Source organism: Eleutherodactylus coqui, chromosome 4, assembly GCF_035609145.1.
Source record: "Eleutherodactylus coqui strain aEleCoq1 chromosome 4, aEleCoq1.hap1, whole genome shotgun sequence".
NCBI classification, from domain to species: domain Eukaryota; kingdom Metazoa; phylum Chordata; class Amphibia; order Anura; family Eleutherodactylidae; genus Eleutherodactylus; species Eleutherodactylus coqui.
This window is the reverse complement of record NC_089840.1, coordinates 197,651,672-197,665,216: the sequence shown is the minus strand read 5'-3', so window position 1 is coordinate 197,665,216 and position 13,545 is coordinate 197,651,672. Positions and strand designations below refer to the sequence as shown.

Sequence of the window (13,545 nt, the reverse complement as noted above, 5' to 3'; positions counted from 1 at the left end):
CAAAACTGAAAAAAGCAGTGAAAAACATAAAGGGAGCTCGCCTATAGGGTGGCAGAGCGTCGTGAACGACTAAACGGACATTTTTTTTTATTTTTTAAAACCTACCGATAAGCCATATTCTTCAACTATGTGTCTGTGCAAAAGGATATACAATTCTAACGGCCTTGAGCCAGCCATAGATGAGCCGAATGCGTACCGATTTATTAATTACAGCGTTTAATTTAGAAACATAAGTAAGCTCCCTTTTACGGACCAGATAACTGCTGCAGCCAGTCACAGGCTTACTTCGGCAGGTGAATAACTGCAGCAATCATACGTTCCCATGTCAGGATAGCATCACCGTTTCAGCAGGAAATGAAGAGTATTGAGGGACCACCAGCAGCAGGATCGGGTGAGGAAAGCATATTGTCATCTATGTTTGTGCAACTCTGACCCATTTTTTCCCATATCCTCTTTAATATATCAGTACAGAATGTTTAAACCCCCCCCCCCCCCCCCCAAAAAAAACCCAAGGTATTATAAAGTGGAGGTATCACATATGCTGTAATGTGCTCAAAACGTGAAGACAAAGACAGACAGCCTTGCACTGATACACAGCTGCTGAAATGTACGGTCCCAGCTCCATACATTAGGTCACCACGGATGCGAGAAGCGGTCCTGCAGCCACAAGAAAAGGGGAACACAGGAAACCCCATCTATCTCGGAATTGGTGGTGATAAAAGTTTATTTTGGAAATGGGAATAACCCTTTAAGCAGCCGACATTTTTTGTGACACCATAAGTGTCCTAAAGTGAAGACACCGCTTAGACATCACAAGTAGGTTTTAGACAGGTGACCTGCCTGTGACATCATTAGTAGTTATATTGAAAGGGGGTTTTCCCAAGTAGTTTTTTTTAGTTCCCCATGTAGTAAAACAACTAAACAGGCATAAACTCTTCTCCCCCATTGTCCCGCGTTGCTGCTTGGTCCTCCGCTCCAGTGTTCGTTTATAGCCTGCAGTCCTTCCCTTGTTTACAGAACGTAATGGGCACTGCAGCCAATTAAAGAGCTCAGCGATCAATCACTGAGCTGTGTCATTGGCTGCAGCACCTGTGACGTCCCGTGAACTGAGACATCCTGTACATGTGACATCAGAGGGGAGACCCGGAGCAGCGGCGCAGGACACAGCAAGGGGAGGGGAGTATATTCCAGTTATTTTACTGAATGGGTTTTTGCTTTAAAAAACAAAAACCACTACTCGGAAAACCCCTTTAAGAAAATTTGCCATGCAGTGACATCACAAGTGGGTTTTAGGCCTCTTCCACATGGGCAATATCGCAGCTGTGTTCTTGCGATTTCTGTGCAATATCGCTGCTTGAAATAGAAGCCCTACCCGAAGATAAGCAGAGCTGCATTTAGGAAAAAAAACCAAAACACACATCACGTAACAGGCACTGTCCGCTCCGCTGCACTTCTCCTCTCGAAGCTCCAGCACACTTGTCTGTAGTCTTCAGCTGCCGCTTCCTGGTTAGGGGGTTCATAAATCCCGCCTCCAGAAAGCACTGGCTCTGACTGGACCTAGAGCGCTGCAGGTCAGCCAATCAATGCAGCGCTCGATGAACCAATCACAGCCATTGCATTCTTTCACACTTGCACTCCACTGTTGGTGTAGAATGTTTTGCTGTATAATTACCTGCATTGACAAGCATCCTTGTGAGGACAGGAGACCCAAGACTGGCAGCTAGGTGCAGAGGGGTGTTTCCTCCAAACGTTTGAGCATTAACATCTGCATCCAGCTAAAAAAAAAAAAAATACAAGCAAATGAAGAACAGAACGGTATGTGTAAGGAAATAGTTTCTATAACTTCACAACTGATGGTAAAAACATTTCTTAGTTCAAAAAATGTGGCATTTTTAAATGAAGATGAGGAAATGCTACATTGTGAAATAGAGGACAAAGCTCCTCGCTCTATAATGAAACGCCACTTAAATGAATACACATTCTTGTTTCCATTAAGAGATCTATAAAATGTCCAGACTTATAGGGGGTTTACTTCTTATGGACTAAACTATTATACTCCTGGCGGATACAGTGCAGTAAACTATCAGGACAGGAGTAAGATTTGCGCTGTGTGCTTCCGCTATCACTAGGCTCAACCAAGTTCCATTAGCATTTATTTTTGTACAGATTTTGTAGTAAAAGTGTGTTCTAGCCATTCATAAATTCATTTTGTGTATTAATAAAAAATAAATAAATGAACCAGAGATTTGCCGCAGATTTTCTCTGTGGCAAATACGCCTGCAGCCGCTAATCCCAGGATTAACCAGCCATGTGGACGAAATTTGTCAGAAATCTCCTCCACATGGGATGGCCAATCCGCTTTGGCAAAGCCAGCGCTGCAGCAAGTCTATTTTTTTCCCCCCTGTTGCGGCCGTGCTCCTCTTTATCGGAGCGCCGGCTGCAAAGGAAAAGCATGCAGCCAAGCCACTCCCAAACCCGCACCCCCGCAGGTTTTAAAGCTGCACTTTCCATGCGGAAATCTCGTGGTTTTTCACTGCGGCAAAACTGCGAGATTTCCTGCGGGATTCCGCCCTGTGTGAACCCAGCCTTAGAGTGACAGAAAAAAATTGAAGACATTTCAGCAAATCTCATCCACACGCTGCAGGAAAAAAATGCACAAAATCTGCAGCTGAATTGACCGGTGACGTGGGTTTTAAATCTGCAGCATGTCAATTATTGTGCAGATTTTCAGCATGGAGTTTACCCTTTGTTGTGTAAAGTGTCAGATCTGCAGCATTTCATACAGAATTCACACCATTGGGTGCAATGTTTATCACTGTGCATTCTCCGCTGTGGAAAATCCACAGTAGATTCGCCTCATGTGACTGCACCCTTAAACAAAGTGGGTTTACACTGATGCAAAATAAGGCCATTTCATAAAACAATACATAAATCCTATTCTCACCTTCGTAATTAGAGCAAAGGCCATATTAAAGTTGTCCATCTCGACAGCCATATGTAGGGGAGATCTTCCACTCTTGCGTTCAGCCACATTGACATTAGCTCCATTTCTTACCAGGTGCTCCAGACAGGACTCACTTTTTACTTTGACAGCCCAGTGAACTGGGCATAAACCTAAATGTATACAAAAAAAGGGTAAGTAACCCACCAGAGATTTTGGACATCCTGTGAAACACAACGGGTGGTTTCACACCTGCACCCAGGGTTCCCCTTTCCTGCTGCGTTTAGGGAGCAGGAAAGGGGAACCACAGGATGGAACCGAACAGCGCCAAACGAACCACACTGACTATAATTCGGTGCGCTCAGTTTCTGCTCAGCTGCCCAGATTTTTCTTCCAGTATTTTGAGTATTTAAAAAAAAAAAATGATGAAAAAATGTATTTTACAGTTTCCCCTTTAAAAAAAAAAAAAAAAAAAAAAGGACATACCACATACATTATCTGCTTCAATCTTAAATAAGACAGATCTGTGTGTCCCACAAAAAAGGGAAACCCATTTTCTGGTAGGTTAATGCCACTCTCACACAGGCCGTTTATTACAGCGTTTAGCGCAGAGTTTCAAATGCCACGCTAAACGCTGTAAAATGCTTCCATTCATTTCAATGGGGCTTATCAGATGAGCAATAAAGTGCAGCGTTTCTAATGCCGCATTTTTTTTAGCGCGGTCTGTTCTTTTTTCAGGCGTTTCAGCATTTTTAAAAAGGGATTCGTCACCCATTGAAGAGAATGGAGAGAGTTTTCAACGCAGTCAAAAACGCGTTCTATGTCAGTGGGAGGGAAAAGGAAAGTGGTGACATCATCGCCTTGCTTTGCCTGCATTGTTACTGCGCGAAGGCCACTCTTACACGTGTTCAGATAAACGTCGCGCCAAATAGCAGTATTTTATTGTGATTTCGAGAGGAGTCTTGGAATGCCTGTTACAGCATTGGACAGCACTTTTAAACGCACCCCATCATTGTGATGGGTGATTCGGTACGTTTAAAAATAAAAAATAAAAAAAAAGGCTCCAAAATAGAGCATACAATGCTCAAAAAATGCTGCGTTTGAGCACAGGTCTGCAAGGCCCTATTGAAATCAATAGGAGTGTGGTACCGCGATTAGTGTGGTGTTCAAAACTCCGCGGTAATCACGGTAAAAAGCACATGTGTGAGAGCGGCCTTAGAATACAGCATTCCAAAAGATGAAATCTGGCTGTGGGCACAAATAATTAGGTAGAGGAAGCGTATACAAAAAACAAAGATCACTGACTGGTCACCTAACCTACTGCTCACCATTGTAGTCGGGCATATCCAGAAGATGCTTGTATCCAGTAAACATATTCTCTAAGAGGACCAGAAGCATTTGAAGATCTCCAGCTTGAACTGCCAGATGCAGCACCGAGTTCCCATAGCTATCAAGGATTGTGGGGTCGGCTCCAGCTTTCAGTAGCATATGAACTGTCTGGTATTGCTTGGTGATCACCCCAAGGTGCAGAGGAGTCTGTTTAACAAGACACGAGGCAAAAGACAGATTTATACCCAATTCTTTATGTAATACCAACTATTAAAAGCTTCAGAAACACTTACAAAACGAAGTTCCTGTAATAAAACCTTTACTCCTTTACTTTCCCCCATGCATATGCCGCAGTGCTATACATAAATTGCCATCACTTACGTTGGGCCCCGTCCCCACTGGGACTCACAATCTGAATTTGCCTATTAGTATGTTTTTGGAACTATGGGAGGAAACTCACACAAAACACGGAAAGAACATACAAACTCCATGCATTTGTTGATCTGGGTCAGACTTCAATCTACGACCCCCGCGCTACAAGGGAACGGTGCTAACCACTGAGCTACCGGATTGCAGTTGCTGCAGAATATAATCTGCCATTTATAACATGTATTCCCTTAATGCACTGCAAATACAGCTGTCGAGATGTGCTGATGGGAGATACAATAGTCAGGGAGTGCAGATCTGTGACAGAATAAGGCTGCTCCATAGAACAACCTTCCTTCTTGTTATTGCGGAGTCGCTCACACTGTGGATTATATTATGGATCTGCTAATTAAAGATTATGTCACAAGGTTCTGCTTTGGAGACTCTTTATATATGTTCATATTAAAGATTAACTCATCCAAGCTGAAACTCTGTGGCATCTGTCTCCTTTCAAGAGAAAAATCTCATCACACTCAAGGTAACACTTCTAAAAGCCTCACACCGAGCTGTTCTTATAGTCTTCAGCTATAGTGTTCTAATAGCCAATATTCTGCTGCGAGGCAACCCGGTTTACACACATTTAAGGACATTGTGCACTTTGGATAATCCCAGTTTTTTGGTCCACCCAACTACATATAACTTGCATCCCAGTCTGTATTCTGGGTCCTGGCTATTAAATGGAGAATATCAGGTGAATGCCCCCAGAATGCTGTAATGGTGCATGTTACAAGGGGTTGCCTGAACTAGGTAACATTATATAATGTTCTGTTTGGTTTCTAGGCGTGTATTGTTATCTGAGGCACAGCAGACTGGAGGACTGAAATCTTAGCAAATTTTGTCATTTAGCATAAACGGACAGACTCTCACCCCCCGCTTCCCTGTTATGAACATGCATTCACTGCCTTTCCACTTAGCTATTGCAGAGGGGCTATAAGACACAGTGTCTGGATTGGTGGAGAAGATCAGGAAGACAGAGAGCATAGAAAGTTACTATTACACAGGGCTGAAGTTCACCCCAGGTGATTTTCCTACTGTTAGCAGTAAGTGGGGACAAGACTATCAGTTACTCAAGGAGAGGATGGGATAGACAGATATATAGCTGTGTAGTACTGAGTGGGTGTGGTTATGCTACACAGCCTCTGAAAGGGGGAGGAGGAGCTAAGCTTTTTCTTATTCATGAAAGAGACCAGCTGATTAGTGCTGGGAATGCTCCAAGTCAGAAAGTAGAATGTAGGAGAACCTGCAAACCAAGCATGCGCCTTTCTAGATGCAAGGGAAAGAAGACCCAATGAAAAAGAGAAAAACAGATATGGTCATCATTTTTTTTCCCTGCAGGGACTTTGGAAAACGTGTGTAATGATTTTTCATGCACAAAGATTTCCATAGCCTTTAAGTGTAGAATGACCATCCATTCAAAGTAGTTGAGAGTACATATACTGATATATTAGGGAACATTTGTATTTGCAGGTCCCCAATATCTATAATTTATTACACTATATCTAAAGAGCAAAGCAATTCTAGGGGAAAAAAAAAAAAACTACTACAAACTTTAGTCTACTATCCACCGACCGTGCAGTTTACCGTTGTTTAGGTTGTATTCAAACAGTGCGGTTAAATCTGCAGACATTAAAAACTGTCAATAATGCATGTAGCTTTCGTGATGCGGTTTTAACCATGCCTAATGAGTACCTAATACTAACAACTACCTGTCCATCCGTGAGTTACATACTCCGCCCCTAATCACATGACTGACATCATCACAGGTCCTGTTAGGTGTTCGTTAGTATTCCATAGCAACTGAGGCCGGAGGGTGTTTCAGGAGATGTAGTACACCCATAATTTGCACAGGGATGAAGGACCTGTGATGACATCAATATCATGTGATCATGACTGAGGTCATAACAGGTCCTTCATCCCGAGTGTTATGCTGCTTGTGATCCCTGTTATATGGGATGAAGAATGTATGCAGCAGAGCTCTATGTGATGTACATGTTGCAGAGCTGTGTGTGTGTGACGTGCATATAGCAGAGCTGTGAGGTGCATTGCGTCTCCAGAAAAACTGGTACTATAATTTCCTAAAAATTACTAGTATCTCTCTACAGTTTGCTGATCTCTCTCCTAAATAAGCCACAGAAAATGTATTTTCACCAGTGTCGCTCTTTGTTCAGAATGTTTAGATTTACGATCGATCGTCCAAGTCTACCCATAGACTGGAGGTACAAGTTAATGCTTTTTTCCCCCCCACACAGCTATGTAAATATCTTTAAAATGTCTTATTTAATTTTCTGTATGTTAAAGTGAAAGTTTAAAGGACCACACAAGGGTAAGAAAAGTTGCTCCAAGGAGTTGATCTGACAGGAAAGAAATAACGTAGGAAAAAGAGAGACTGCGCATAAAAAAAAAAAAAAAAAAAAAAACACAAGCAAAACTTATTTGAATACTAAATGGGAAAGTAAACCGCAATACCTGGTGAAGGTTGTTGCATATGTTGATGATCTGTTGTTTATTTGGCATACCCTGTAGAACATCTACCAGCTGCTGAACAACATTTGTCTGCTTGTGTATGATGGCTAGATGAAAAGGCCTGGAAGAATAAATATACTGTATTAACAGTAATAACTAATACAGTCAGTCCGATTGCGTAAAAGCAACAAGAAAGCAAACTCTTACGTGTCCCCATTCTGATCTTGTGTAGCCGTTAAGGGTCTCTGTACAGACAGCAACATGCGAGGGTCCGTAGTTATTGCATAGTCCATTAAGGCTCTGGATGTGCGCTTTGCAAGTGACAGCATTCTCATGTTGCATAAGTGATCTGTGATGACAAAAAAAGGTTCTGAACATGCTAAAATATACATACAAAATAATGTTTAATATTATATCATACTAGTCATTATATGCCATGACAAGCGTGTTCTCCATACCTTGTTGTACATCCTTCTGAGAGTCTCTAGGTTGTGATCCTGAGCTTTCTGGTGGTACGCTGCTTGTGGGCTCTTCTTCATTGAGATTTGTCAATAGCTGTGGTGTCTCAGAAGAGCTAGCGGATGCATTGTTCATCATGTGCCTTGCACCCGGGTAGACCGAGCCAGTATGTGCGTAAAATCCAGACTGATTTCCTCCTCCATATGAAAGATTCACACCGTATCCTAATAGGCAAAGTGCGTGCAAAATTAAACTTTTTAAATGGAAAGTAGAAGGAAGAAATGAGCGTGATCCCAGACAAAGTTTCTTGGTTAATGTGGATTTTAGGAAATGCGTATAAATGAAATTATTACTGTAGTTGCTCAATGTAAAGAAATTATATATTAGAGGGGTTGTCTGATTGGAAGAGAGGATCTACTATTTTTTTTTCCTCCAGAATCATTTATATGGAGGAGAGTACAATACCAGAAACAGGCCACGGACTGAAGGGGCGCTGTCCTATCATGGACTTATAGCACAGACTTTGGCTGCTTTTGATCACCATACAGCAGAGGAGGATAAAGGAAAAACAATCAGTAAATGCCTAATTTAGCATCATGCCTTTTCTAACATCCATGCTCAGTGAGGAACAGGTTACTCCCCATAGATTAGTAATCGGTATTAGAGCACTGCCAAAAGGGAAATGGATATTTTGTTAAACATCACTCATCCATCCGATAATCACTTTTATGGTAACACAAGCGATACAGTCCTAAATTCCCATGTTCTGTAAGTCCCAATAAATGAAGTTTTCTTGTTAGCATCTTTTCTTTGCTTGTTATGTAGTATCTTGTATTAAAATAACAAAACGAACCCCTTAAGGACGCGGCCCTATCCCCCACATTTTTGTTTTTTCTCCTCCCTTTTAAAAAAAAATCATAACTCCTCTATTTATCCATCAAATTGCTGATTGAGGGCTTGTTTTTTGCGGGATTTTTCAAGGGTGTCATTTACTGTACCATATAATGTACTGAAAAACTTTTAAAAAATTCTAAGTGGAGTAAAATGTAGAAAGAAAAAAAAAAGTCATTCCGCCTCTTTCAGTGCGTCTTATTTCTACGGCGCACAAACCAACAAAAGTGACATGATAACTTTATTCTATGGGTCAGTGCGATTACTACGATACCAAACTTGTGTATATGTGTGTGTATATGTATATATATATATATATATATATATATATATATATATATATATATATATATATATATATTTTTTTTTTTTTTTTTTATTTTTTTTCAAAGATATTTAATTTTTTAAAATTATTTTCTGATGCATCTTCTGCGCACAATAACTTTTATTTTTCCACCGACGTAGTTGTGCGAGGGCTCATTTTTTGCGGGATGTCCTGTAGTTTAAGTTGGCACCATTTTGGAACACATATGACTTTTTGATCGCTTTTTACTGCACTTTTTCTGGGAGACAGGGTGACTAAAAAGTGCATTTCTGGCGTTATTTTTTTCCGGATGATGTTCACCATGCGGGGTAAGAAATGTGCTACTATGATAGATCGGACTTTTACAGACGCGGGGATACCAAATATGTATTTCTGCTTTAGGATTTAGATTCTTTTATTATAGATATGAAAAGGGGGGCGATTTGAATTTACTTTTATTTTTTACAATTAGTAAAGCTTTATTGATCTTATTTTTATTTTCTTTTTTAGTCCTCCTAAGGAACCACAACATGAGATGCTTTGATCGCTCCTGCAGTATGATGTAATGCTACAGCAGGACGTAAATGTACATTATATAGCGGGAAGGGGTTAAATATGAATATATCACAATAAAAAAAATTGTGGGAAACTGGATTCCATGGCTTCCTATGCTTATACACAATAAGAAATGTCCATTTAACCCCTTAAAAGGTAAAGAAAAAAAAACTAATAAAAATTTTTTTTCCCCGCAAATTTAGTTTGTTCTTAAAATTAGTATATTTACACTAAAATAAAGTGCAGGAATGTGTCCCTCATGTTTCGATATATAATTTGTATAGTTTTGGATTACAGGGTGCAGACGGCAATGGTTTTAGTTGGCGTATATGTATATAATTTAGTCAGTAGATTTTTTTTTGTTACTTATTTTTGTAACTATTTTTTTTACCATCTATGTCCCCCAATGACATCATATAAGGCCTCTGTGGGGTCATTCATATTGAAGTTTAAAAAAAAAAAACTTTTCTACTGTAGAATCCATTGGAGCCCAAGTTACAGTGGAAAACATTCACTAGCAGAGCTGATCAGGGTCTGCTAGGACCCTGCAGCTCTTCTGTGACAGAAGGCACCCAGCGGTCCCGTGATCGCCGGGTGACATAGTGGAAGTAATACTTCCACTTTTACTCTTTAGTACATAACACTTGCTGAGTGCTATGTAGCTTGGAAAGGAGAAGTGGTTAAAAATGGCTTATCCCTTCTCCTCAGGGTCTTCAGCTGTGCCTGACAGCTGAGGACCTGACCTGCTTTTGCTTGATTGCAGGAGCAGAGGCTTTAATCCTGCACGGTCCTTCTGCTATCGGCCGGGATTAAACCAAGCGCCGTACATTTACAGCGCTTGGTCCTTAAGGTGTTAAAATTGCTCAGCTCATATGTGCGAGAGTTAATTCAGAAAAAGTATACTTACCGCCTCCATAACCAAATCCTCCTGACCCTCCTCCAGCACCACCCATGGGTGCTCCCCCACCATAGAAATTCAGTGATGGAATGTCTTTTCTTCGTTTTCTCTCCACTTCTTCTTTGTCTGCAATTTAAACTATGGGAGTCAACAGAGGGCTATATAAATAATTCCTGTAGCTCTCCTCCATTTAGGAGGTCATTGAGCACTGATTACTTTTGGCATGTACATGCATATCTAACATAATATACTGTACATTTATAGGGAACTGGTCAGGTCCATAATCATCCCCGGGCATTCCACTACAGTACAGGAAGAGGCATGCTGCTAACACACGAAGTAACAAACCCCTAAAATCAGTGGGCATCCCTGTAGTGTAGGGCCCACAGTGCAGGGACAATGAGGGACCTGACAGAAGCCCCTTGCATTGTGAAACCATAATGGGGCTCAGGGCCCACTACCATGCAATAAGGTTATTATGACTTTTGAAGCAGTTACAACCATAGGGGGTGGTTTCACATCTGCACTCGTGGGTTCCACTTTCCTAATCCATTCCAGGAGCAGGAAAGGGGAATCCTCGTGGCCGAACGGTTTAGTCTTAGGACAGAACCAAACAGACCCTCTTGACTATAATGGGGTCTGAATTCTGCAGTGAAAACAGCGATACAATTGACATGCTGAGGAATTAAATTCCGCACCGCATGTCAATTTCCACATGGGTTTTATGCGGATTTTTTTCTGCAGCTTGTGGACTAGTTTTTAAAAATCTCATTGACTTTGTTGCTACTATAAATGCCGCAGAATTTCCATGTAGAGGGTCATGGAAAACTACTTTAAAGTTCCTGCATACTAAGAATACCTTGCTCCAGTGGGTAGTATGTGAACTGTTTGGAGTCACTGACATCTCCTCCACGTTTCCTCTTCAGTTGTAAGAACACCGTGACTGGACGGTCAATTTTCTGTTTGTGATATGGCGGAGTCCGGAAAACAATGGCATACTGAACAAACAAGAATGACTGGTCAGTCTCTACAGTCATCATAAACATTAGCAGTAGATGCAGCTTTAGGTTGCCCATCTCCCAAATGACCGTACTAAGGACTTCACAATCCAGGACCCCAAACTAGATGAGGACACCCCAGAGGCAATCTATAGAGATCTACAGAAGCCGGGACCATATAAGAAGCTTTAGAACATCAACTTCATTTGAATCACCTTTGACAGTTATGCAAAGACTGGCGGCATTATAACAGGCCCTTCTACAACATAATTAACCCCTTCCCACTGCAGGGCGTAAGTTTACATCCTGGCAGCCTGGTACTTCCCGCAACAGGACGTAAACTTACATCCTGGAGATAGTGCGGGATCACATATGATCCCGCGCTATCCCGCAGCGGGAGCCAGCTGTCAGTCACAGCCGGCGTCCCGCTGCAACAGCAGGGGGCATCGGAGATACGCCCCCCGCTGTTAACCCCTTCCCTGCCGCGATCTAAGTAGATCGCGGCAGGGAAAGAGTTCACAGAGGGAGCGCACTTCCCTCTGTGTCTCCGGCCAGAACTCGCGATGTCATCGCGAGAGCCCGGCCTGTCACCATGGCAACAGGACGACAGACAATGGCGTCCTGTATTGCCTATGATCGCTGTATAAGCGATAAGGCATGGCAGAGCAGTAGCTCTGCCATGCCTTATGACAGCGATCATCGGTACAGTGATGTAAGTCCCTCAGAGGGACTCAAATTATGTAAAAAAAAGAAAAGAAAAATGTAAAAAAAAAAGTTAAAAAAAAACCCTTTATGCTTTTTCTCAGATTAGCATAAAAAAAGTGTAAAAAAAAAATTAAACCCCACATATTTGGTATTGTCGCGTCCGTAACGACGCGTACAATAAGTTGCACATGCTTTTGACTGTGCACGCAAAAAACGCTAAAAAACTGAGGCAAAATGCTAATTTTTAGCATTTTGCCTCACTAAAAACGCAATAAAAGTGATCAAAAAAGCCGTATGTACGGTACCCCAAAATGGTACCAGTAAAAACTACAGCTCGTCTCGCAAAAAATAAGCCCCCACAGAGCTCCGTACATCGAAAAATAAAAAAGTTACAGGACTTTCAATGCAGCGATTTACAATAGAAAAAAAAGATTTCCAAAAAAAAGGGGTTTTATTGCAGAAAAGTGGGAAAACCTAAAAAAAAATGTACGAATTTTGGTATCGTTGTAACCGTACCTGTCCGCAGAAAAAATTTAATGTCTCATTTATGCTGCCTGATTAACGCTGTAAAAAAAAATAAAAAAATAAAAATCTATGGCAGAATTGATGCGTTTTCTCTCCCTGCTATCATAAAAAAAAAAAAAAAAAAAAAGTTTTACAATATAGCCTATGTACCCAAAAGTGGCACCGATAAAAACTACAGTTCGCCACGCAAAAAAGCCCCTATATGACCGCGTCGACGGAAAAATAAAAAAGTTATGACTTTTGATAAATGGAGAAGAAAATCCGCCAAAAATTGTTGCGTCCTTAAAGGGGTTGTCCCGAGGCAGCAAGTGGGTCTATACACTTCTGTATGGCCATAATAATGCACTTTGTAATATACATTGTGCATTAATTATGAGCCATACAGAAGTTATAAAAAGTTTTTTACTTACCTGCTCCGTTGTTAGCGTCCTCGTCTCCATGGAGCCGACTAATTTTTGGCCTCCGATGGCCAAATTAGCCGCGCTTGCGCAGTCCGGGTCTTCTGTGTTCTTCTATGGAGCCGCTCGTGACAGAGAGCGGCTCCGTGTAGCTCCGCCCCGTCACGTGCCGATTCCAGCCAATCAGGAGGCTGGAATCGGCAATGGACCGCACAGAAGAGCTGCGGTCCACGAAGCAAGAGGTTCCCGGCGGCCATCTTCACAGGTAAGTATAGAAGTCACCGGAGCGCGGGGATCAAGGTAAGCGCTCCGGTAAGCTGTCTGTACGTCCCTGCATCGGGGTTGTCTCGCGCCGAACGGGGGGGGGGTTGAAAAAAAAAAAAACCCGTTTCGGCGCGGGACAACCCCTTTAAGCCCAAAATAGGCCATGTCATGAAGGGGTTAAAGGGGTTGTCTGAGATCTTTGGTTTCTATAAACTCCAGCTGTCCCAGCTATAAAATAGCAGAAAGACATACACTCACCTCTCCACACACTCACCTCTCCACGTCCCGCGCCGCCGCTCTGGGGCTCCCCATGACGTCACATTTACAGGTTGTCCCAGCCCGTTTTCGGGATGTCACAGGCTTCTGCAGCTAATGACATAGTTCAGCGT

General features: G+C 42.0%; 1 protein-coding gene across 1 annotated transcript in view; it reads right to left on the bottom strand.

Moving 5' to 3' along the window:
* NFKB2 (nuclear factor kappa B subunit 2) overlaps positions 1-13,545 on the bottom strand; it is a 60,704-nt gene that overhangs the window by 13,114 nt on the left and 34,045 nt on the right. Inside the window, exons 10-17 of the mRNA XM_066600537.1 lie at positions 11,126-11,264; positions 10,276-10,392; positions 7,618-7,842; positions 7,367-7,508; positions 7,163-7,280; positions 4,270-4,477; positions 2,945-3,114; positions 1,673-1,775 (exon numbers count right to left, since the gene is read on the bottom strand). Of these exons, the coding sequence (XP_066456634.1) occupies positions 1,673-1,775; positions 2,945-3,114; positions 4,270-4,477; positions 7,163-7,280; positions 7,367-7,508; positions 7,618-7,842; positions 10,276-10,392; positions 11,126-11,264 (1,222 nt within the window). The remainder of the gene's footprint in view (positions 1-1,672; positions 1,776-2,944; positions 3,115-4,269; positions 4,478-7,162; positions 7,281-7,366; positions 7,509-7,617; positions 7,843-10,275; positions 10,393-11,125; positions 11,265-13,545) is intronic.